The sequence below is a fragment of the Eleginops maclovinus genome, chromosome 21 (genome assembly GCF_036324505.1).
Source record: "Eleginops maclovinus isolate JMC-PN-2008 ecotype Puerto Natales chromosome 21, JC_Emac_rtc_rv5, whole genome shotgun sequence".
In the NCBI taxonomy this organism is placed as follows: domain Eukaryota; kingdom Metazoa; phylum Chordata; class Actinopteri; order Perciformes; family Eleginopidae; genus Eleginops; species Eleginops maclovinus.
In genome coordinates, this window is record NC_086369.1 from 9,823,422 (window position 1) to 9,845,554 (window position 22,133).

The window sequence follows — 22,133 nt, forward strand, 5'->3', positions numbered from 1 at the left end:
AGTAAAAAAATATATTGATTAATCAGATAACTCATAAGAACGTAGCTCTATCAGCGGGCTAACTATGAATTTAGAACTCTGTCAGAATGAGCAGAGGGAGGCTCGCTACCACCTCCCTCGACAGCTGACGCACAAGCGCTGGTTCAGAAAAAACCCCATGACTGACAATCTGCATCTTTACTGTCAGTTAGTGCCGTAAGCTCAACGTAGAGTATATCAATTCTGTCACATTTTAAGTCCCTCGGGCTACAGCTAGCTAGGATCTACTGTACGAGCAGGATGTATAATTGTTTGCGCAGCAACGATTAGTGTCTCTGTATTACCATCCTTTTAGCTCACTGCAACAGTATTGAGTAAATCCACAGATACTTACTGTGGTGATCTGATTTAGTTTGTGGTTATTCGTTCATGATGTTGTTCATTCTAAATTCACGCCATTTTGTTGTGTTCGCTTTGTTCTAAAATGCTAAACAAATAGAAACCTGCAATTCAATCATGTGACAGTAGCATATACCCCTGGAATCATTGAATACTGTTATTTTATATTTTGTTTTGTTGGTTAGTTAGTAGTGCTTGTCTCAGCCATTAAGGACAGTGTGATCCTTTGGAAACACATGTTAAATTATAAAATGTGATTTCTCAGGAAACCTCTTAAATTACTTTAGATTTAGGGATTTTTTTTTCTTACTGATATGTTACGATCTCAGTATGTTGCTTCTTGTTGCATGTGTTACTTATACATGTTCAATCATTTTTTTGGATGCAGGGCAGAGAAGGAGTGGGGAGACGGAATCCGGGGCCTGTCTCTAAACGCAGCACGCTACGCCCTCATCCGCTTGGAGGAGGCTCCACCGCACACCAAGAACTGGAGGTACTGTACACTGCTCCTGTGTTTTATATCCATGAGGTCACAGCTAACACAGCGTCACCTGAGACTGTTGAACCAGATAAAAGAGAGACAGGAATAGACACAGAGGGTGAATTTGATTAATCTCTAGGTCCTCTACCTAATCTGACAACAAAGATTGATGAGCCTTTGTAACTGCACAGAGACCAGCACTGGCTGACCTTGCAGACAATCCAGAATTTTCACTTAGTTCTTGGCATGCTCAATGTGGAAACTCTTGGGAGGGATTTGATGTTTCCAACTGTTCATATGGTTCCAATTAAATGTAAATATAAAGTGCCTCTTGTGCCAAAAAATGTACTGTAGGACTGTAAGGTTCTCTCAAGAAACAATGTGCTTTTCTAACTGGTGTTACTAGGAAAGTTGTATTAAACTATGATGGGCCTTCAAAATGTGAGCCGACAACAGACTCCATTTGTAAAGAGATGTGTTGCTGTATAAAAAAACTTGATGAAACCTTTCCCCTCTTTCTTTTCTCTCTTGATGTATCCAGGCCTCAGGTGCTGGTGCTCCTGAATCTTGACTCAGACCAAGGTGTCAAACACCCTCGTCTGCTGTCCCTCACCACTCAGCTGAAGGCAGGAAAAGGCCTAACGATAGTGGGAAATGTTTTAGAGGGGACCTATCTCACCAAGGAGACCGAGTCCAAAAAGGCGGATCAGGTATGTTGGAAATGCAGCATGCAGTCACCTGCACTCCTCACACATCTCTGTTTTGTGTCGGATAGCTGCTGTTAAAACGGTTTTGTGTTTTATAAACTTCATGTGCAGTCTGCCCATTCATTGCTAAGCATTAATGTGGAACTCAGGAAATCTGTTGCGTCAGTCAGGATTTACAGTTAGGTAGCATTTTACAGCCAAACCGCAGCTGAACTCTGGCGCCTACTGGCCAAATGAAGAATGGCATTTGATTTATTATTTTACAACCTGATTTGACTCTGTCCTTAAAGTCTGTCCTTAAAAGCATTGTTAATCCATGGATTACTTTTTCTGCAAACGCAATCCCGCACAATCTGAATTCCAGATTACGCAGTACTGTATCCATGGGCATTGTTTAGACCAATCATTATTCATCTTTCCCCGTGTTTTCTCAATAGTCAGTGCTTTACCCGGATTGTCCGTATCCTTTATACTGTACTGTAATTCTCTGTCCAGAACATCAAGTCCGCCATGTCAGCAGAGAAAACCAAGGGATTCTGCCATGTCGTGGTGTCTTCAAACCTCAGAGATGGCGTCTCCCACCTCATCCAGTCGGCGGGGCTAGGAGGCATGAAGCACAACACCATCCTGATGGCCTGGCCCGGCACCTGGAGGCAGTCCAATGACCCGCAGTCATGGAAGAACTTCATAGGTACTGAGCAGGAGACGGTCTATGAAAAATAGATTGAAGTACCAAATTTAATTTGGCAATAAGTTAATATTCCATAGAGAACACACACTGCAGCATTTACAGCTGTCACTATGCCAATCTAACTTAACAGCTATAAGTAAATAACAAAATAATTCACAATAATACCTTTTTTGTGATATTTAAAGAACTGTTAAAGAAGAATAAATAAGGCCATCAGTCAAATTCATCTTTGACTTTGTGAATTGTTATATTTTGTGTTTCTTTCTTTTTGGCATGTCATTTAATTTAAGACAGTCTGTAACAATCACTGTAGAAAGCGTACAAAAATAACAATTATACAATATTATCATACATATATATATATAAGTAACATAATATCATTCTTATTTTTCTAGTCAATTGACCAGGTCTTTGTTTTGTCGATGGAAAGCCAATGAGAAGTTTTGTTGAGCTTTTCCACGCTGAGGAAAAGTGACAAGACCCTCTCTCTCTCTTCTTCTACCAATCCAGAGACGGTGCGGGAGTCCACAGCAACCCATCATGCCTTGCTTGTGGCTAAGAATGTGGACAGTTTCCCCACCAACCAGGACCGCTTAGGGGAGGGCACCATCGACGTGTGGTGGGTGGTTCACGACGGAGGCATGCTGATGCTGCTGCCCTTCCTTCTGCGACAGCACAAGGTTGGTGATTTCATTTCTACTTCCTCTCCTATTATCCATACCAAGAATACCCATTTCATACTCACCTATCCATCTGCCTATCCTAGAATTCTTCTTTCTTCTTTCTTCTTTCATATTAATGGAATCTTCCCATCCTCTAGGTGTGGAGAAAGTGTAAGATGCGCATCTTCACCGTGGCCCAGATGGATGACAACAGCATCCAAATGAAGAAAGATCTCCAGATGTTCCTCTACCACCTGCGACTGGATGCTGAAGTAGAAGTGGTGGAGATGGTGAGGCTTTGATTCGTAGAAGAGCCTCTAATGGGGATGATGCATTACTACATTGGAAACAGGCTCAATCAGTCGGAAAAGACGTAGCATTTTACCTCTTCTGGTTCCCTCATCTCGAAGTCAATGGTTTTTCAGAGTGTTGGTCCGAAGCGTGAAAAAAATCAGTTGCTAATCAGTGATGAGACTAGTAAACGTCATCACGGGAAGAAAGGTTTGTCGTTAGCTTAACGGTGGTGACGCTCTGCCATGCGACCCTGAAGTAGTTTGCTTATATCCTTACCTAAGCTTGATATTTCTCCTGCATTCATTTACTCAAGATCGCAAAGTGAAGTGAGTCAATATGTGGAGATTATCCTGCTGTACAAAACATGATAAATATCATAAACGTGTTGGCTACAAATCTTATTTTCTGCAATGTTCCGAAGTCCACTGGGGAAATCGTACTGCGAAGCTAACTTCCGGGTTGGCCCACAAAAATATTGTCTAATAATTTCCTAACTTATCAGCCACGTTCAGTAGGCCATTAGGCTGCTCCTACTGAGCTGCAGCATGAAGCAGATCATTTTAGTTTGAGTTCTAGAGCTCTTAAGTCCGTCTATTGTGTACTCTTAACACAACTGGTTTATAAAGTAACAAAATTTGTTTTCATTTTGGTGTTTTCTGTCCTCTTCCTGTGCAGCATGATAACGACATCTCAGCCTTCACCTATGAGAAGACGCTGGTGATGGAGCAGAGGTCTCAGATGCTGAAGCAGATGCAACTCTCCAGGACTGAGAGGGAGAGGGAGGTAATGTAAACTGCATCAACACAACCCAGAGTCACTTCTGTGAAGCTGCATTCCAATTCAACACAGTATTTTGAAAGTGTGTCTAATATTTGAATACAAATGTCCCATCAATTATCAAGAAGATAGTATTTGTTGTCTCTGAATGTTGTTAGATCTAAATAGCTATCTTATCATACAGGTCAGATATACGGAATGAGAAGCAAGCTATTTAGTTAATAACCTCCAATAACTACAGTTACACCCAAACAGTGTTTTAGTAAATGAGGCCTATTGCTGCCTTATGACAATTGGCCCCTCTCCTTGTTCACCCGCCCCTCCCTTCGCTGGGCCACGCCACACCGCTCAGATTCAGAGTATCACGGACGAATCACGTAACTCAATCCGGAGAAAGAACCAGGGCACCTCTGAGGGCACAAACCTCAGCCGGCAATCCTCCACGCTGGAGGACAATCAGGAGGACGAGGTAGCAGAAGTTGTCAACCCAAAAATCCCTCACTGTTAGACACCGACCCGTCTTCACAAAGCTGGATCTTTGGCTGCAGTTTTCACGTGTCCTTTGACTTTTTAAAAATACTTTTGTCATCATCATGGTTCAAAATCTAGACTTATATGTTGTTTATGACCTAACCAGTTACCTGCTGGCAGTCTTAAACCATCTGCTCTACATTGAATACACCAATGTGAAGTCTTAGATTAGCCATTTTAGTAATAAGCCCAAAAAGAGAGGCTGTTTCATGATGAAGGAAAGCCTCTAATTTACTGTGAAGTCACTGAGAGCTGCTTTGTGAACACTAGCTAGCACCTTGCACCTTGAAACTGCTGCCCCGACTTCCCATTAGCTCCATAACCCTACCTTATCCATCTTACCCAAAAAACAGTATTGTCTCAGAAACCTAAAAATGTTGCATACTAAGATCTACTGATGTTGTGTTTTGAGCTGTATGCTAACATTAGCATGCTAACAGAACATCAGTGAACACAGTTTCAATTATTACTGTTGTTTCGGGCTTCAGTCCAATATATGCATTTGTTACCCAGGAGTTTATCCTCACTCTGACCTGACAATACTGTACTCTCTATTTTATGTATTATTTGCTTAGCTTATCTCCCACCATCCTGCCACTTGTACCCAAAGCCTGTATCCATACTGCTAGATATGGTCTAAAAGCTGAACACCTGTCCTTCGTAAAAAGGATGTGCATGTTATTCACCACATAAACTCATCTTGAGATGTATTTTAAGACATTAAAGACTGATCATTTCAACCAGTGACAGCCTAACTATGTTACATACTCAGCCTGCTGTTTTACTTTCACTGCCTGTTTTTTATTATTAAGATACATTTGAATATAAAGGACCCTCGGAGCACAGAGGCCATAATCCCTATCTTTATGATGACGGATAACGATAATAAACCCATAGTTTACTGTTATCCTTTGTCTTCGGCTGTGGTTATATAACTATTGACATTGTGCACTCTAGCGCCGATAAAGGGACAGCAGAGTTCTTGTCAAACGTAATGAAAGCAGATTATACTTTATTTATTAATGATGTACTTTCACTGCTGTACTTCTGCTTATAGACTGCTTGATAGGTGTTTTAGTAACATATTAGGCATGTGTTATCTTTAGAAGTGTAATTTGAACACTTCAATGTTGTATTTCAACCCTTACCTGGACTTTTAGTCTGCCCAGAGAACACATTGTCTTGTTTTTTATATGATTCATGTGTTCAAATGGTTAAACAGCTCAGGTTTGTATTATTCTCAATATTCTTAAGCATGATTCTACCAACATTTGTATAAGATATGTTGTTGGTTATTTTCTATCCTTACTTTTTATCCTCTCTTTATGAATCTTTATTCTTGTTCCTCCATCAATTATGTAATATTTCCCATGAGTACTCTTAACTACCATTGTTCGTGCCCTCCTTAGAGTCCTGGTTATTGTTTTGCTACCACCTTTTTGTTGTTTACACCTCTTCTTCTCTCCTGTTTATTACTTTTCCTCTCTTCCCTGAAATCTCCACGCTATTACTCCATCTCCTCATCTTTTCTCTCCTCCTCCCTCCTCTCCAGGCCCAGTTAATCCACGACAGAAACACAGCGTCTCACGCCGCGATAAACGACAAGGCAGAGGCCGGGCTCGACCGGGTTCACATGACCTGGACCAAGGACAAGCTGTTCACGGAGCGCAATCGCAACCGCGAGTGCAATTCCAACGTGGTCGTACGAGACCTGTTCAACATGAAACCGTAAGTACTCGCGTGTTCCAGCTGTGTAATTTTGTAGTATAGGATTTTAAAAAGGAGGGAATGTTTTGTCAATCTGTTTATTCTTTGAAATATAAAGTAAAGGTGGTGGAAAAAACAGAATATGACCGCATGTGTAGCAAGGTGATGAGCCTGACAGGGTGAAATGGGACGACTTCCTGCATGGCGTGTGTATTCAGGCTGCATTTGGTGTGTGTGCGCATGTGTGTACACTTCCAACCATTTCAGTCTTAGTGCATGGCCGCACCACGCAGATCCCATGCACAACTTAGACTAACGCCATCCCATTCTGTCCATGTGATCAGTGTGTGGACTTCATCAGGTGTGTCCCAGTCCACTTTCATTGCCTAAAAAAGTTTGTCATTCAAATTCATCCTAGTAAACGCATCGTAAGGTCTCACAGGACGGGAGGAAACGGAAGGATTTACTTCTTCACAAAGCCTCATTGTGCACATCCAAGTCACTTTCTGGGGTGTTCACTGGGGGTGTCACTATGAGCCGTGTGGGATAATGCGAAGCATGCAGTGTGGTGAAGAGAGCTGGAGAGCTTATGTAGGAAGCATCTAAGCTTATTTCTGTTGTTCTGTCCCATTTTCCTCCTTCTAGAGAGTGGGAGAGTCTGTAAGTGGCATTCTTTTTGCTCTAGGCCGTATGTATGTCCTGCTGCTGTGGTGACTGTAGCTTTGCTCAGCGTCCTCCACCTCATGTGCTCGTTCCACTGTGTGTGTGTGTGTGTGTGTGTGTGTGTGTGTGTGTGTGTGTGTGTGTGTGTGTGTGTGTGTGTGTGTGTGTGTGTGTGTCTGTGTCTGTGTCTGTGTCTGTGTGTGTGTGTGTGTGTGTGTGTGTGTGTGTCTGTGTCTGTGTCTGTGTGTGTCCTCGTCTTTGTTTGTATGATAATATGCATGAACTCACTGCTCAAACAGTATGCTGGTAGAAATATGCCATAGCTGTCATTTGCATGTACCATGAAGACATTGCATGTGCAACTTTTTGCTTTTCATTTACTTTTATTGATAAGTAAAATACATTTATTTTTACATTTGGTCGAGACATGAAAATATAGATATTTTTCTTATTGAAAAGTAGAATTTTGTGAAATTGCCTTTTGTAATCCCTCATTTAATTTGGCTTCTGGCAGTTGACGTCATGTGCTTTTGTTGCTTTTGATGTTACATTGTGAAAGTGATGATAAGGAGGCAACATATTAAAGAGACAGAGTTCAGGTAGTAACTATTAATACAAAGGATTCAATTGGTTTTTAAGCATGTAAGATCAGCAATGGAAAACTAAACAATAACAAATACTGTGGACTTCATGGTGTGATACTGCATGTCTCTCTTGTCTTAAAATGTTGCCTCTTTATCTGGAATTCAATCCGCTTCAGTCCCTTAACTATGCTTTTAAGTTCTGTCAGACAGAATGCTTAAACTCCATTTGTTAGTTTTGTTTTAAACCATAGAAATCCCGATAAAGGAACACTGTTCTCGCTGAGTTTTACAGCTGTGTCATTGACCTCAATTAAAGAGGAAGGCATAAGTAAGTGGCTGTAAAGTTTATAAAGGTGATCAGCTGATATTTTACCTAGGAGTGCTGCCATATCACCACAATAAGCCTTTGTCAGAGATTCTTTTTGACATGTCACAGTAGGTAAGGCTCAGATGTAAATAATTAATCATGGCTGAATTATATTCAACTGCGACAGGTTCTGGTATTGTCCATGCTGGCTCACTGTCCTGGATTACAGGGACACCTGACACCAAGCCATGAGTAATGCTATGAGCAGCACCTGTGCTTTTCCTACTGTGACGAGTCAAGAGCCTTGTCCCTAATCTGTACTACACACTACGTTAAAACCATGTGTACTACATACCAATCCTCAAATATAGTGCTTGATTTTTGCTCTCTTCAAGAGCTAGGAGTCCCCTCACTGATGTAGTTTAGGGTTCGCTTTAATGTGTTCCTCAGCGCTGTTCTTTCTCACTGTGACCTGCATATCACCATAGGAACCAGTCAAACGTCCGCCGGATGCACACGGCTGTGAAGCTGAACGAGATGGTGGTCAACAAGTCGCAGGGAGCCCACCTGGTTCTGCTCAACATGCCCGGACCCCCCAGCAACAGAGGAGGAGACGAAAACTGTATCCTTCAATCAGCGATGATGTGCATTTATAATAACAAAATACAAGTATGTGAAAGAGGTGATGAACATACAAAGAGTCCTTTTTATACCCTCAGCTTAACAGAACTTTAGAGTGAGTTTCCTTCAGTTTTCAGCTGTCCGGCACATCCCTCACTGCTCTCATAGTATTGTTTTCGGCAGCATCAAGGTTTATTTTTTCCTTTTAACATTCTTAGAACCTTTTGATCACTACCTGTTCAGGACCAACCAGCAGAAAGAAACAGTTAGAGCCACTAACAAGTTAGAAAGACAAATATGTTTGTTATATAAGAGGGGACATATTATGCTCAATTCCTGGTTCATATTTTTGTATTTCTGCCTGTACTCTGACATGTCTCCATGCTTTAATTTTCAAAAAGCTCTTTATTTTTCTCATACTGCCTGTGCTGCCGCAACTCTTTTCACCCTCTGTCCGAAACCAGAGCCCAGTCTGCTCTGATTGGTTAGTTGGCCGGCTCTGATATTGGTCAACCGCTTAGCGAGATTTCATCCCTTAGCCTATCACGTACAATGTGTTGGAGCGCTAGCCAATAAAAGCGTGAGTGTTACGTAGTGATATCACTATGTTACCGAAGTAAACAAAGGTTTAATGCTTAAGTGGATTAGTGGAACTTTGGGATTTCAGCCTTTGCAGACTATTTACATGCACCAAAACCTATATAATACACTACAGGAAAGGGAAAACCCCAAAAAGGCATAAAAGGGCCTCTTTAATTTCAAAGGTGATTAAGGTGGTAGTTATAAAAAGATGATCTATAAGTAAAGATAGCAAATTACAATCAGCACCAATGATGTGCAATGGTATAAACTTCCGGTCTTGTAAAAGTGTGATCAACAGTATTTATATATTATTTAGCCTGCAAGAGTTTATTACTGAAATGGAAAAATACAACAAATTGGTTCAATTTTAAAGCCTGAAAAATGCCATTATAGAGTCAGAATGTTCTGAAGATATGTGGCTTGTGAGAAATGGGTCCAATATTTACTTCGGTGACTTTGCTGTTACTATAATTTAATTGTATGTAATATGTAGTATACTGAATGTGCTAGTTAAGCCATGTGTACGTCTCTGTGTGCTTTATTTCTTGACTGCGCCACTCAGACATGGAGTTCCTGGAGGTTCTCCTTGAGGGTCTGAACCGGGTCCTCCTGGTGCGAGGTGGCGGCCGCGAAGTCATCACCATCTACTCTTAGGAAACAAAAAACTCTTACGCCCCACCCTGCACACATGGACTTTTTGCCATGGATACCAGTCACTGGGCATTTTTTGGGGGAACAAGCCTAATTTGGTTTTTATGAAGGATGGGGTTGTTGGAAGGCGGGACCACTTGTGATTGACTGATGGTTTTTAAGGACCTCAGGAAGAAGGAAACGACGTTAAACCAGAACGAAGCACAGTGTGCGTCCAACGCTATACCCCTGCATGTGGAAGATAGAGCATAGAGACACTTTATATTTTTCATTTTACTCTGAAAAGTTATGTTCTGTTACATCTTCATATTCTTTCCCTCTTGTGTTGATGTCGTCAAGTTACTGGCTCTCGCTGTGTAAAGCTAAGTAAAGAAGTGTACGTGCGCCGTTGATATGATCCTCGTAGTCTTTTATGTTGTACAGTGCACTCTGGGAGGTGCAGGGACATTTGCTGGAACTGAGAATAACATGCATATCGAAGACAGACTTTGATCTCAGCTGTAGAAATGTCATTGCTTACTAAATAATTACATTTAAAATAACTACTTAAGATAGTAGTTTCAGTATCAACTACAAAAGGGCAAGCAGTCATTTTAGAAGCTTTATAAAACAGCCTAGGTCGTCATTGTTGTTGAAAGGCCTTCCCTAAATTTGTAGGTGTTCTGTGGTTGTTCGCCTTTTCAATGATTCACTGAAGGGTCACTTTTTATCTCAGATCACTGGTACTTGATCATTGGTCTCCCACCCTCAGAGAACTCAATAGGGAAACATAGCCATAGATGATTTTAAGGACCCTTTGTGAGCTTTATAAGATGACTTATTTAATGCACATGTATTTATGGTGGCTAAAGTAGTGCTCAGTTGGGAGTAACTATATATCTTTTTTAATCTGAGGGTCTGACAGCCTGCAGTAGTTTAATACAATAGTAGATCGGCACCGTTGACTTTGCACTACCTTGTCTTTCAGCACTTACAGCGCCTACAGTGAGACTTTCCACCGGCTGACACACCGCTACATTCAGCTTACACAAGTGCAGAGTTATACCGATACATGAGCAGAAAGTAATTCCACACTATTTAATACTCAACGTTGTTTTTATAACATTTTACCAAACAGAACTCTTTAGGCTTTGAGTCCCAGACTGAGTAGATTGACTGTCATGACGATGTGTAGGAGGAAAAAGTGCCAAAATGAAACAGAAGAAACTGTGGAAGTATTATTGATGCATCTTAGAGCGTGGCCACAAAGTAGACATCGCTTTTTTTTACATTGACAATCTTTACAAAATGAAAAGCACAATCATTATCTTTTATGAGAGGGTTCGACCCTGTTAGAAATCTTTTTAAAATTCTATAAATGTAGTTGAATTTCCAGGTCTTTTTGAACCAATAAATCATGGTTGAAATGTTGCACGAAAAAATTGTGCGTAAAAAGGGAAGAAGGAAATTCAACCCTTCCTCATGTGTACCTCCACAGTTTCTTTTTCAGTTTAGCTGTGCAGTATTTTGTAAAGCAGAAAGTCGTATTCTCCTTTGCAGGAAAATTTGAACTTCTGATTGTCAGTGAAGTAACACCCGGTTTTGTTGTGTTTTTGTTCAGTTGTTTACGTATGTTACTATATAGTCACGGTCTCTGTAGTGTTTGTTGAATTATATTTGATCTTCTGTTACTTTAAGTGTTAATTTTTTTCCGTGTGATTTTTATGGAAGAGGCGGTGTGTGTGAAGACGGCAGCAGATGTGTTTTGTTCCAGCCCAATCAGAAAGCGCGTCATGCACAGAACTGAAAACCCTGAAAGTAAAATAAAGAAATCAGAGTGAAGCAACCAGGGTACAAAGGTGTCAATATATGAAGTTGAAACAATTTCAGTTTCCTTGTACAGTTTTATATTTTAACCACCAAAGATAAAACATAGGTCTGTATAAATAAACTTGAAATTGTCTAGTTTTAAGAAGTTTGAAACCTTGAAAGTTGTAAAGCTAAATTATTAAAGATGTTTTTAAATCGGTTACTGAGCGCGATAGCAGTAGCTTTGCATACAGAAAGCAAGAAACCCTAAAAGAAAAAGTTACTGGAGGTAAATAGGATTATCTGCAGTGTGTTTTTCACAGCTCTAATGTTTGAGGTGACTGGAGAAAGATATCTACCTCAAGGTGTCACTAAAGCTGGACTGGAGGAATAAAAGCTTGTTCAATCACATCTCTCTTTCAGAACTGATGTTATATGGTTTCATGAGAGGGGAAAAAAGCATCTGTGATGTGCGAGGGACGTGCAGAATAGTGCGCATGTGTGTGTGAGTGTGTGTGTTCCTGCGGTGAAGCTGTTTGTGTTTACTGCTGTTGTCCGGCTCATGGCAGGACTCACAGTCCGGATCAGGAAGTCGCTTGTGGGCGCACATATAGAGGAAGGTAGCCCCATAAATTGTATTTGTGCCTCTGAGTAATTATTAAAAGTGCTGAAATAAACCGAAACGTTTCTGCATCCTGACTCTCTTCAGTGGTTGAGCAAAAGCCTCATTAATAGAGAGCATGTTAGTTTATCATGACTAAGAAACATGCTTTTCTAATATTTATCAAGCTTGACAGTTTAAGGTCATTATGGACCAATGGCCTTGCCATTGCTACATGTCTACAGTTATACTAGCAGCCCTGTTTGGCTGTACTGCGCTTTGAGCTACATGCTAACATTAGCATAATCACATGCTCTAAATAGCAATAAAAGTTATTAGATAAAAGTTAACTTGATAATGTTCAGCAAGTATGTTAAACCCTTTCAGAGTTATTGTTAAGAATGTAAGCTTAGCTTAGTTACCTGATTAATAATTAAAGAAAAGCCCAAGGGTTGCAGCACTGTATGTTGTATTTATTTCTAATTTATCAACACTTTCAATCGTATCTAACAACACACTTTGATGTGAATCAGCCAATTTGGCCCTTTTTTTGTTGTTACAGGATATCAAATTGTGTTGCCTTAATAATAACAATTGAAGGAAGGGTTATTACACTACAAAGGAACCTCTCAGACATGCAACATATGATGGATGGGAACAAGGAATTTAACTTTATGTTAAGCGGTGAAGAGCCCTGCAGTAGCTCGGAAAGGCCACTAGAGGACGGCATTGCCTTCCCGTGAAACTGACTCCATGCTGCAGCTCCATTGCAGCCGCTTTCACGGAGCCAAATCAATCATGGGCACATTTCTGCATCAAATGACGTCCAGCGAGATGCTTGTCAACACAGTGATACGGCTACTGACCTGGACAGATCCATCTACATCATCTCTGTTTGCAGCAGGCTGTCAGGTTATCATCAGCTGCCCTCTGCCTTCCTGCTCCTGCCCCATATGTGCACCTCCCCTCCTGTCTGACAGGCCTGACCACGAGTGATCACATGATCTGTCTCACAAACAAATCTTTCCAACATCTGATTTAATTAGAGCGTTACAGAGATAAAAGAGGGGCAGTAAACTGTTGGAACATAATGTTGACAGATATCACAGTATTATTATCAACTCTTTAGAATTTCAGTTTGCAAGAAGAACTGACTTCTTTGAAAATAGTTGTTCTCTAGCCTAAATATGTTTCTGTTAGCTCAGGAGGAAGTTGTGTATCGTATTTCATCAACACCCTGAACCTGAATTCTGCTACCAAACAATCCAGTTTTCAAAAAGGTTTCATCTTCTGGTGCACAACCGCACATCTGACAAAAAAGCCTCTCATCAAGACTCTCTTGAGCTTTGCCCTTGGCTGACCTTTGACCTCTTGTACACTGTGTTTGCCTTTCATGACTTTCTCTGCACAATCTGTTCCTCCACAGTACTTTCCTCTGTCTTCTGTTTGCTTTGTTCGCCCAATCAATAGACTGAATGTTGACAGCAGGACCCGACATGTGTTGAATCTGTAAGGGTGACACAGTGAGACTGAAAAACACAAACACATGTTGTCATTGATTCAAGCAGCCAATGAAAATGATTGGATTGATCCCATTAGCTAAGACTGTCATTTGGATGTTTTGTGTAAAGGACTCTCAGTTCAGCATCTGTTTAGGCAACCAAACTACAGGTTTAAATTTAGTAATACATCGTGGTTTGGGTTAAAATAAATATATAAATATGTGACAATAGTTACGTTTGTATCCCACTTGAGTCACGGCCCTCAAAATCGCATGGATTATCTGCAAATTATACTAAATAACTTGCCGTAGGTATAAGAACAACAAATGAATGAGAAAAGTATTGAAGATAAGATAATATAAGATATATTTATTAATCCCAAATTTTGAAATGTTTTCGCTGCATGTAAAACAATGTGTGGCACATAATTACAAATAAAAAATAAACAATTATACAATATAAACATCTCAAAATAGAAGACAAAACCAAACTAAAAGATTAAAAATGTACTTCATTGAATTTTTTAATACAGTCAGACTTGCAAGGGCGATGTTTTCTTTTTATTTGAATCATTATTTGTTATTGTAAATAACATTACCCACAATGCAATATGACCCAAATAGTTTGGAGATTCAGGTGCTACTTTAGGTCATGTACCCTGGAGCTACTGGTCTGCAGCATAAATGAGGAAATTAATTCAGAGGCCTGGTGGAGTCAATTCTTTCTAACGTTTAGTAATCTGGCCCATCCGACATTAAATTAAATGGCATAACTTGAGAAAATGTAGCACAATTTACAAACAGCTCTCCCTGGTGAAAAAAAAAAGGCATTATCTTTCTGCACAACATACTGTATATGGTGTGGCCCAGTGCGTTAGTGCGCTGATCTTCGGATCAGGGGGGCACAGGTTTAATCCCCACTGCATTCAGCATGCCAGTGTGTCCCTGGACAACACAATTCCCCCCAAATTGCTCCTGTGACCTGGGTAAAAGCATCTATCAAGTGACATGTAATGTATGGTATTAAATAAATACAGCAAGTTTTAATCATGTAAAACTTCTCCAAACTACAAAATATGTTCTTGTACACCTTCATTCACTCCCGGTCTTTCACCTGTGAAGGCTGCATTATATAATATTGTATTTGTTGTGTACCTCACTACAAATACAATATTATATAATGCAGCCTTCACAGGTGAAAAGACCGGGAGTGAATGAAGTATTGACAATGTGGAAAAAACGTTATTAACACTTTCTTATACATCAGAAATATCGAAATATGTTTGCAAATTCAAACTTTCCCGTCTACGATCACATCTTGCAATACACAACCAAGTAAGCAAATAATATACACCATGTTTAAGATAAACACACACTCCTCAATCAAACCCAAACAGCTTCTTGGTCAAAAGAAACTGAACACGATTTAAAGTAATTTCAGTTGCCTAGTACACTAAATTCCGTTCTGCAATTATTATTACTCATATTCATGAATTTAAAAGGCTTTTCTTTACAGTATTTTCAGGTCTCTGCTATCTTAATGAACTGCCGTGCAGTCCTGAGTGAGGCCACAGTGTGTTAGGTGTCTGCTCTATTAAACCAAGAAGAAGATATTGTTTGGAGGAGCAGCACACAGTGGATTCCATGGTAAGATTCAAATCCTTTCTTCCCATCTGAGGCTTTTGATCCCCGCTGCAGAACGCAAAGCAGCTCAACTACATCACGTCCTAAACCTTATGAGAGATCATGCATTTCCCATTGACAGCTATTGTGTTGTTCCATCCTGTCAGGCTATGTTACACGTATGGAGACAAAGGGTTAAAAGTCAATAACAACAACTAAAAGAAGACATCATATAGTACATTAAAGCCATCATTTAGATTATTAGAACAATACATTGTATGTAGAGAAATGTGTGGCCCTTTGCTGTTAATCGGAAAATAGCACCTTAGGAAAATAAATACTCTTAAAGAAATATAAACAATACAATAATGGCCTGACATAACTAATTAGATAATGATAGGCTAATACAAAGCACAGCACGTGCACTTTCACCTCGTGAGGCTGGCACGTCACAGCCAGTGGAATATCATAGTGAACCATTCATTTCTATCTAGCAGCTGAAGGGTTAAACTGGGGAGGAGAGCACGGGGGGAGCTTGTCAAGTGACACAGAGAGAGACATAAGTAGACCGGATATCGTCCAAGGTTTCCATCAAAATACGAGTGCGACAAAGGTAATACTGACGCCAAAAATATCATAATAATATTAATAATAATAGGGATGATATTGTTAGTATTATTAATAATAATGATCACAATCAAAATCATCTAAACTCTTTGCATTGTTGTTATGATAACTAACGGAAGACTTTGGCACAATTGCGTTCATAACCGAGGTGGTTAGACACGCAAACGTTGCTTTGCATTTTAGGGTTGATAATTAAGGCAACATAAAAAACATTTCAAACTAAATACCAGTGTATTGCTGTATTTATACATGTTAAACAATACTCAATACGAAAGCAACGTTGCACAATATAACCAGTGTCTTACAGCCTTTATGTTGACAGTTCTTTACCAGTAGCATTTCCGGTCACTGTCTAGGACTTGACTGCGCAGCTCTGCGCTACAACATCGATAGCAGCCTTCGGCATAGTAGCGCTGCTGCTTGCTGCTGCGGATTCTCTGGGGAGAGGACAGAAAGCTACTACTGTGTTTGTATGGACATGCCGAGAGATCAAGCGGTTTTCTGCCTCTCATTTATGCTTCCTCGCTTTATCTGAAGGAGAACCCTGCAGAGGGAGGAATAACAGACCCAGGAAGGAGGTGACATGCCCTTCAATGCTTGGCGCATTCAGTGAGCTGATCGCTGTCAGACTTGGACAAGGTAAAGACCGGAATTGTGCATCAAAATCCTTATTTTTAAGGCTAAAGAAGCGTGGACAGGTCTTCATCTGTTTTGGATAATTTCCCAGAGAGAATAACGGCATTACATGCCCGATCGCAGAGCCGGAGCAAGGGGGAAATGCAGCACAGCGGGCGTTTGGCTGCAGGTGGATGGCCAACCTGACGGATCTAGCCACCGCTTCCCTCCCTTTCAGCAGCCGCAGCTGCAGCAGCTCTGGAGTCATCCGGCGCTGTAAACCCAACTGAAAACACAGAGATCAAAATCAACCCGAGCCATGCTTCCAGGGGTCGGTGTGTTCGGCACCAGCCTGACCGCCAGGGTGATCATCCCGCTGCTGAAGAATGAGGGCTTCGCCGTCAAAGCGCTATGGGGCCGGACGCAGGAGGAGGCAGAGGAGCTGGCCAAGGAGATGAACGTTCCGTTTTACACCAACCGGATCGACGACGTGCTGCTGCACCAGGATGTGGATCTGGTCTGCATCAACCTGCCTCCACCTCTGACGCGGCAGATCGCAGTCAAAACACTGGGTGAGTCCTGCTGGTGCTGCGGGGGGATGAATGGATGCTGCGGCCCTGCTGTGGTGGGGGTTGGTGGTTGGTGGTGGGTGGCTGACAGACAGGACCCCAGGCAACTCATACCATAACTTTGTGTTTTCATTGTTCTGCAGTGGAGGTGGGGTTAGTTCATATAGTAGGATGGGGAGATTTATGAGCAGCATCACTTTACATTTTCACTCCTTTATTGATGAAGCTGCCCTCTTTGCTGACTAATGTAAGGCTGCTGCTGGCTTAATGTGGAGTCATGATTGTTTACAGTGCCCTTGAGCAAGCCTGTTCTCCAGGTGCAGCAGTGTGTGCAGTAGCTGAACAGAAGGCAATCATTTATCATGACAAGGGGTTTAAAATATGCCCTTATGACCTTCTCTGAAAGGATGTAGTTTAGATTAAGGGGTTTCACCAAGCACTGAAACATATCCTTATTAATCACTTAAACATGTCCTCGCTGATGTGGATATGGTGTATTAACAGAGGCCTGACTGTCTTCATTAAAGAATAACCTGGCAGAAGTAGTAGTTGTGGGTTAGGGGACCCCCGTTAAACAAAGTCCCTGGTCAAACACTGAATTTAACCTGTGTTAGTGAAACTGACAATAAGAGGCTTGAATGCAGGGGAAATGCGACACACAAAGAGAGGTTGTTCTAGTTTAAATCTGGAGCATTGCAGCTTATTTTGGAGATCACATTCAGGAGCTTCTGTGAAAGAATGGAGGACTCCTGAGCCACACACACAGGCTTTATTTACCCCGCCGTTTGGCAGCAGAGCTCAGCTGGCAGTAGACTCAATAGGTCAGGTTTGTGACTGAAACACAAATGAGTCTTAGAGATGCTTAGCGTCCAACGAGGAACTGGATTACATCTGGAATCACACATTGGATCTTAGTACAGTAGTGATGATCGTCAAATTTATAAAACAATTCTCCAGAGCCCAGATTGACATCAATAAATCATAGAAAATGAAGCTGTTCTGGAGCTTTCGGCCGTAAAATAAGATCTTAATCACTAGATGAAAAGAAAATAGGAATAAAGAGATCATGACTGCTGTGCCAATTCAATGTGTTAAAAGCTCATGTGATATGTTGCAAAGTGGCGCAGACCACGTCAACTACACGAAGTGCACCTCTGTGAACTGCAAGGTCAAGAACAAACAATGAAGCATCTGTAGGTTAGATGTATTCGAAACAGGCGTAATAACATTACCTGATCCTGTTGTTGTAAAAACATTCTATCGACAACACCCTGAGGTTATTCTGCACCGTTTATCCTTTCACACACAGTATTCCTATATGATCGCAATGCTGTCATTTCACTTTACTGTCACTTTATTCACATGTCACTTTATTCACATGTCACTTTATGTAGTATTTAGTATTTAGTATTCAGCTTAGTTTTATTAGTTATCTTATTACTGTACTGCCATTTGCACTATACGTATTGTTGTATATTGTATATACCTACGTAGTAACTGTAACTATTTCACTATTTCATATTTGCAAAGCTGCTCTTATTGTTGATACATTTAGTTTATATTTAGTTATACTTAGTTTATACTTAGTTATTTTAGTTTATATTTGATGTATATTTAGTGTATATTTAGTAGTTTAGTTATATTGAGTGTATATTTCTCCTTCCTTCTTTGTATTGAACTGTTGCACCTCAGTTTCCCTCGGGATAAATAAAGCTTCTTGAATCTTGAATGATAATGGGATAAATGACTGGTTTTAATGAGCAAGGCTATAGAAGTGATGCTCCTCTTGTGTATTACCATCATGTCAACGGTCACACTTCTGAGGAGCAGGCCGGGCCGACAGATATAAAAAGGGACTACATTAGCGCTAAGGGACAGAGGCGAAGGAAATAGCTATGTGTGTTTGAGTTGCACAGGGACCCATAGGTCTTGTGACTGGATTCGGCTGATGAGTTTGTTAGCACGCTCCTTAGCTGAATGTCATCGATTGTTTTTGATGCGTAGCACGAGATGTTGGAATTAAAAGTGTCACATGAATCTGGTTTGGCTCGATGTAGGTCTAAATGGCATGTTGGCATGTTTGAAAAAGTGTCCATAAAGTCAAAACCTGTGACTCCTAATGTGTTACTCTTGCCTTGGCATCTCAGCATCAAGATAAGGCCTCTGTGGTCCCATTCATTCTCACACTGCTGCTACTGTTTGTTGTTTGGCTTGTGGAGGGACAGGCCCGAAGTACAGTAGCCAGTGTTTGTTTTTACCGTGACCAAACTAAAGTCAATATATACTGTACATGCCCGTGCTTAATCATAGGCCACGCTCATGCATCCAAATACATTCCTGATTAGGAAGTACATCTCTTTCTTTATCCCATCATGCATGTATGAAGGCTTGTGAATACCAAATGTAGCCAGCTGATCCAGAATCTCGTCCCAGTGAACTTGACTCAACCTGCACAGCAGCCGCAGCAGGCTCCTCAAAGACTATTCTTTCTCCTTTTCTTTCCTCCCGGCTCGTTTCCTCACAGCTCCATTTATTGTGAGAGGGCCGCCTGTTCCTTCCCAGCCACCATTCTTCCTCAGCCAAGTCTGGGTCCAGTCTATTTGCATTCTGTTGGAACACAACAATAACAATAAAACTTTGTTTTAATTATCAGACTTGGAGTTCAGTTTCCCTTGGTTGGGCTATTTTCATGATCAGAGTGACTGAGAAGAATTTATATTATGTTCCATTTCATATTATTTAGCTGATGCTTTTATCCAAAGTGACCTACATACCCTCGATACCGTAAACATGCTTACAGAAGCAGTTTGAGGTTGAGTGTCTCGCCCAAGGACACTTCGACATGTTGTCAGGAGGTGGGATTGAACTGCTGACCCCCTGATTTGCAGTTCTACCGCTCAGGGAGTAGCTACATCTTATTACAATTCTACTATGTTAATATAAACTATGTTGAATCAATACAATCGTACAGGGTTGTAACTATGGGTTACTTCAAATCTGGATTCATCTGTTTTTTGATGAATAAAGAAGTGAAATAAGATGAATATTTTTGTTTTGCTGATCACAACTTTGCTTCTTTGAAAGTCATTTGTTTCATCGGACCAACAGCTGAAAACTCAAAAATATTACATTTACAATTATATAAATCACAGAGAAATAGCAAAGCCTCACATTTTCATAGCAGGAAAAAGAGACTGATGGCGGTTGTTTACTGGATAAATAAATAACCTAAATGATTAATAGACTAACCAGCACAGTGGTATAATAATGTATGTGTTTATGTGCTTTAACTTACTGGAGAGCAGATTGTCAGAAACCTGACTAAAGATAACGACTGCTGTATTTCAATGTGGTCCGTTATGGGTCTACCTTAGACCGTGTTGCATATTTTCATACATATTTAAAGATATATTTAAGAAACTATTTTTTTTGTTTTCATCTTACCCAAACCTTTCCATTACAGTGTCATAAAGGTTCCATGAAAAATTGAATAGGGCTTGTTAAATAAAAGGATCAAGTATCAGCTGAAATGAACCTTAAGTATATTCCCATAACACATCTGTCTAAACAACAGGTGCTGTATATTGCAACAGTATAATGCATGACACTTCCAGAGAAGTCTTGCTCACACAGTGACTGGTCACCAAGTCACCAGCTGAGTGAGAATGCAGAACTAACTTCCTCTTCTGTCGGGTTGTGTGTGCTGATACTAATCTGCCTGTGGTTGGCTTATTGCCTATTTCATGAGCTAAGTTGATAAGTGTGATCAGACTTCTTCAACAGAGGAACGTGGACTTCTAGCTTTGAAGGCATTCAAAAGTAGATTGTGTGAGTTATTTCGGTCTTATTTTGTCTTATAGCCTATTTTTATTTTACAACAAGCGCTGTTAGGTTGCATTGCCTGCCATCCTTTCAATGTCAAAGAGGAAAAAAACCAAGCTGCTAAAGGACCCCATAAACGAAGACTACACACATTAGATGTTGTAGATGTAAAACTGATTAAAAATAGACTTGAAATACCAATGGTAAGCAATGAGGAATGAGGAAAAACACTGGTACAAGTCATCACCATGCTCCACGCGTTGTTCAGGTTTTACAGGAGTACTCTGTCCAATCCTTTAAACCAGTCCGTCTTGTCGAGCCTCATGTCGCCCCCATAGGGATTTCTTTCACTTCTCTTTCTCTTTCGACTACTACGGCATTCCTGAGGCGTCTGATGTCACTCAGGCTTTCAGTGTGGTGGCAGGACACACACACACACACACACACACACACACACAATGATCTACTTTCAAAGACAGACTTGACTGCTCCTCTGCATGACTCTATAGGTTTGAAAGCTTGGGAAAAAACATAGGTGACCTTATTGGACCTCTAGTCATTTTCCCCTTTTTTGATCCTAAAACTGTCTTTTTTTGTTTGTATAAATGTAGATTATCTTGCTGTATAAACATTAAAGTGTCATCTTATTGTCATTGTTATTTTTGGACGTAATCATGTTCTATAGATTAATTTGAGGAATATTTTACTAATCAACTTCACAAGTGATCCAGGAAATGTCTTAAAATAGTGAGTAAAATCAATTGAATACTTCAAATTGCTTGTTTTGTTTGATTAACACTCAATAAAAGGATTGTTTTTGTTTAAACTAAGATTTCATCCTATAGCTGTGAGTGGTTGGGGCAGCAGCTTGTGTGTATGTGGGCCAGATGCTGGGGGGGGAATCTGAAACTGAAATGTTACACGAATCGAGTTTCAGGTGCGCTTTCTGTCCCTTTGTGCAGTTTTTTTTTTTGGTGGTGGGAGAAACCCATCAGCTCTTGGTGACCTGGAGAGCTTCACTCTGATGAGTAACAGGCATGGAAGTGTGTCGTGCAAAATCCCCCTACATTACCCTGTTCCATAATTTATCAGATTTGGGAAATGGAACAAATTCTGTTATTGTAAAATGTAGTAGAAATGTAATACAAACCACAGGGGAGTTGAAAAGGTCAAGCAGCACTACACACAGCAATAATGACTGATCCCACCAGATTTCACGGAAAAACATTGACTTTATTTAAATGTATTATTTCAACAAATTTCACATAACTGTATTAGGCTAGTTGGAAGCAATAATATTAATTAGGTTCAACTTAATATTATTGCTTACAACTAACCTAATACAGTTATG

The 22,133-nt window shown here is 40.5% G+C and overlaps 2 protein-coding genes across 9 annotated transcripts in view; both read left to right on the plus strand.

The window, feature by feature from the left end:
- Positions 1–12,107, plus strand: part of slc12a7b (solute carrier family 12 member 7b) — a 58,700-nt gene extending 46,593 nt beyond the window's left edge. For 3 of the 7 annotated variants that reach the window (XM_063912736.1, XM_063912738.1, XM_063912741.1), the window contains exons 16-26: positions 767–871; positions 1,401–1,569; positions 2,062–2,257; positions 2,768–2,937; positions 3,078–3,209; positions 3,889–3,996; positions 4,343–4,459; positions 6,074–6,249; positions 6,874–6,888; positions 8,271–8,404; positions 9,548–12,107. In XM_063912736.1, the coding sequence (XP_063768806.1) occupies positions 767–871; positions 1,401–1,569; positions 2,062–2,257; positions 2,768–2,937; positions 3,078–3,209; positions 3,889–3,996; positions 4,343–4,459; positions 6,074–6,249; positions 6,874–6,888; positions 8,271–8,404; positions 9,548–9,639 (1,414 nt within the window). In that variant the 3' untranslated portion in view covers positions 9,640–12,107. The remainder of the gene's footprint in view (positions 1–766; positions 872–1,400; positions 1,570–2,061; positions 2,258–2,767; positions 2,938–3,077; positions 3,210–3,888; positions 3,997–4,342; positions 4,460–6,073; positions 6,250–6,873; positions 6,889–8,270; positions 8,405–9,547) is intronic. The other 4 variants (XM_063912739.1, XM_063912742.1, XM_063912737.1 and 1 more) reach the window with 3 other exon arrangements.
- Positions 12,108–15,740: 3,633 nt separating this feature from the next.
- The window catches only part of gfod1 (glucose-fructose oxidoreductase domain containing 1), a 30,341-nt gene continuing 23,948 nt past the window's right edge, over positions 15,741–22,133 (plus strand). The window contains exons 1-2 of one of the 2 annotated variants that reach the window (XM_063912744.1): positions 15,741–16,415; positions 16,504–16,963. In XM_063912744.1, coding sequence (XP_063768814.1) covers positions 16,711–16,963 — 253 coding nt within the window. In that variant the 5' untranslated portion in view covers positions 15,741–16,415; positions 16,504–16,710. Of the gene's footprint in view, positions 16,964–22,133 lie in introns of both variants that reach the window. The other variant, XM_063912743.1, reaches the window with a different exon arrangement.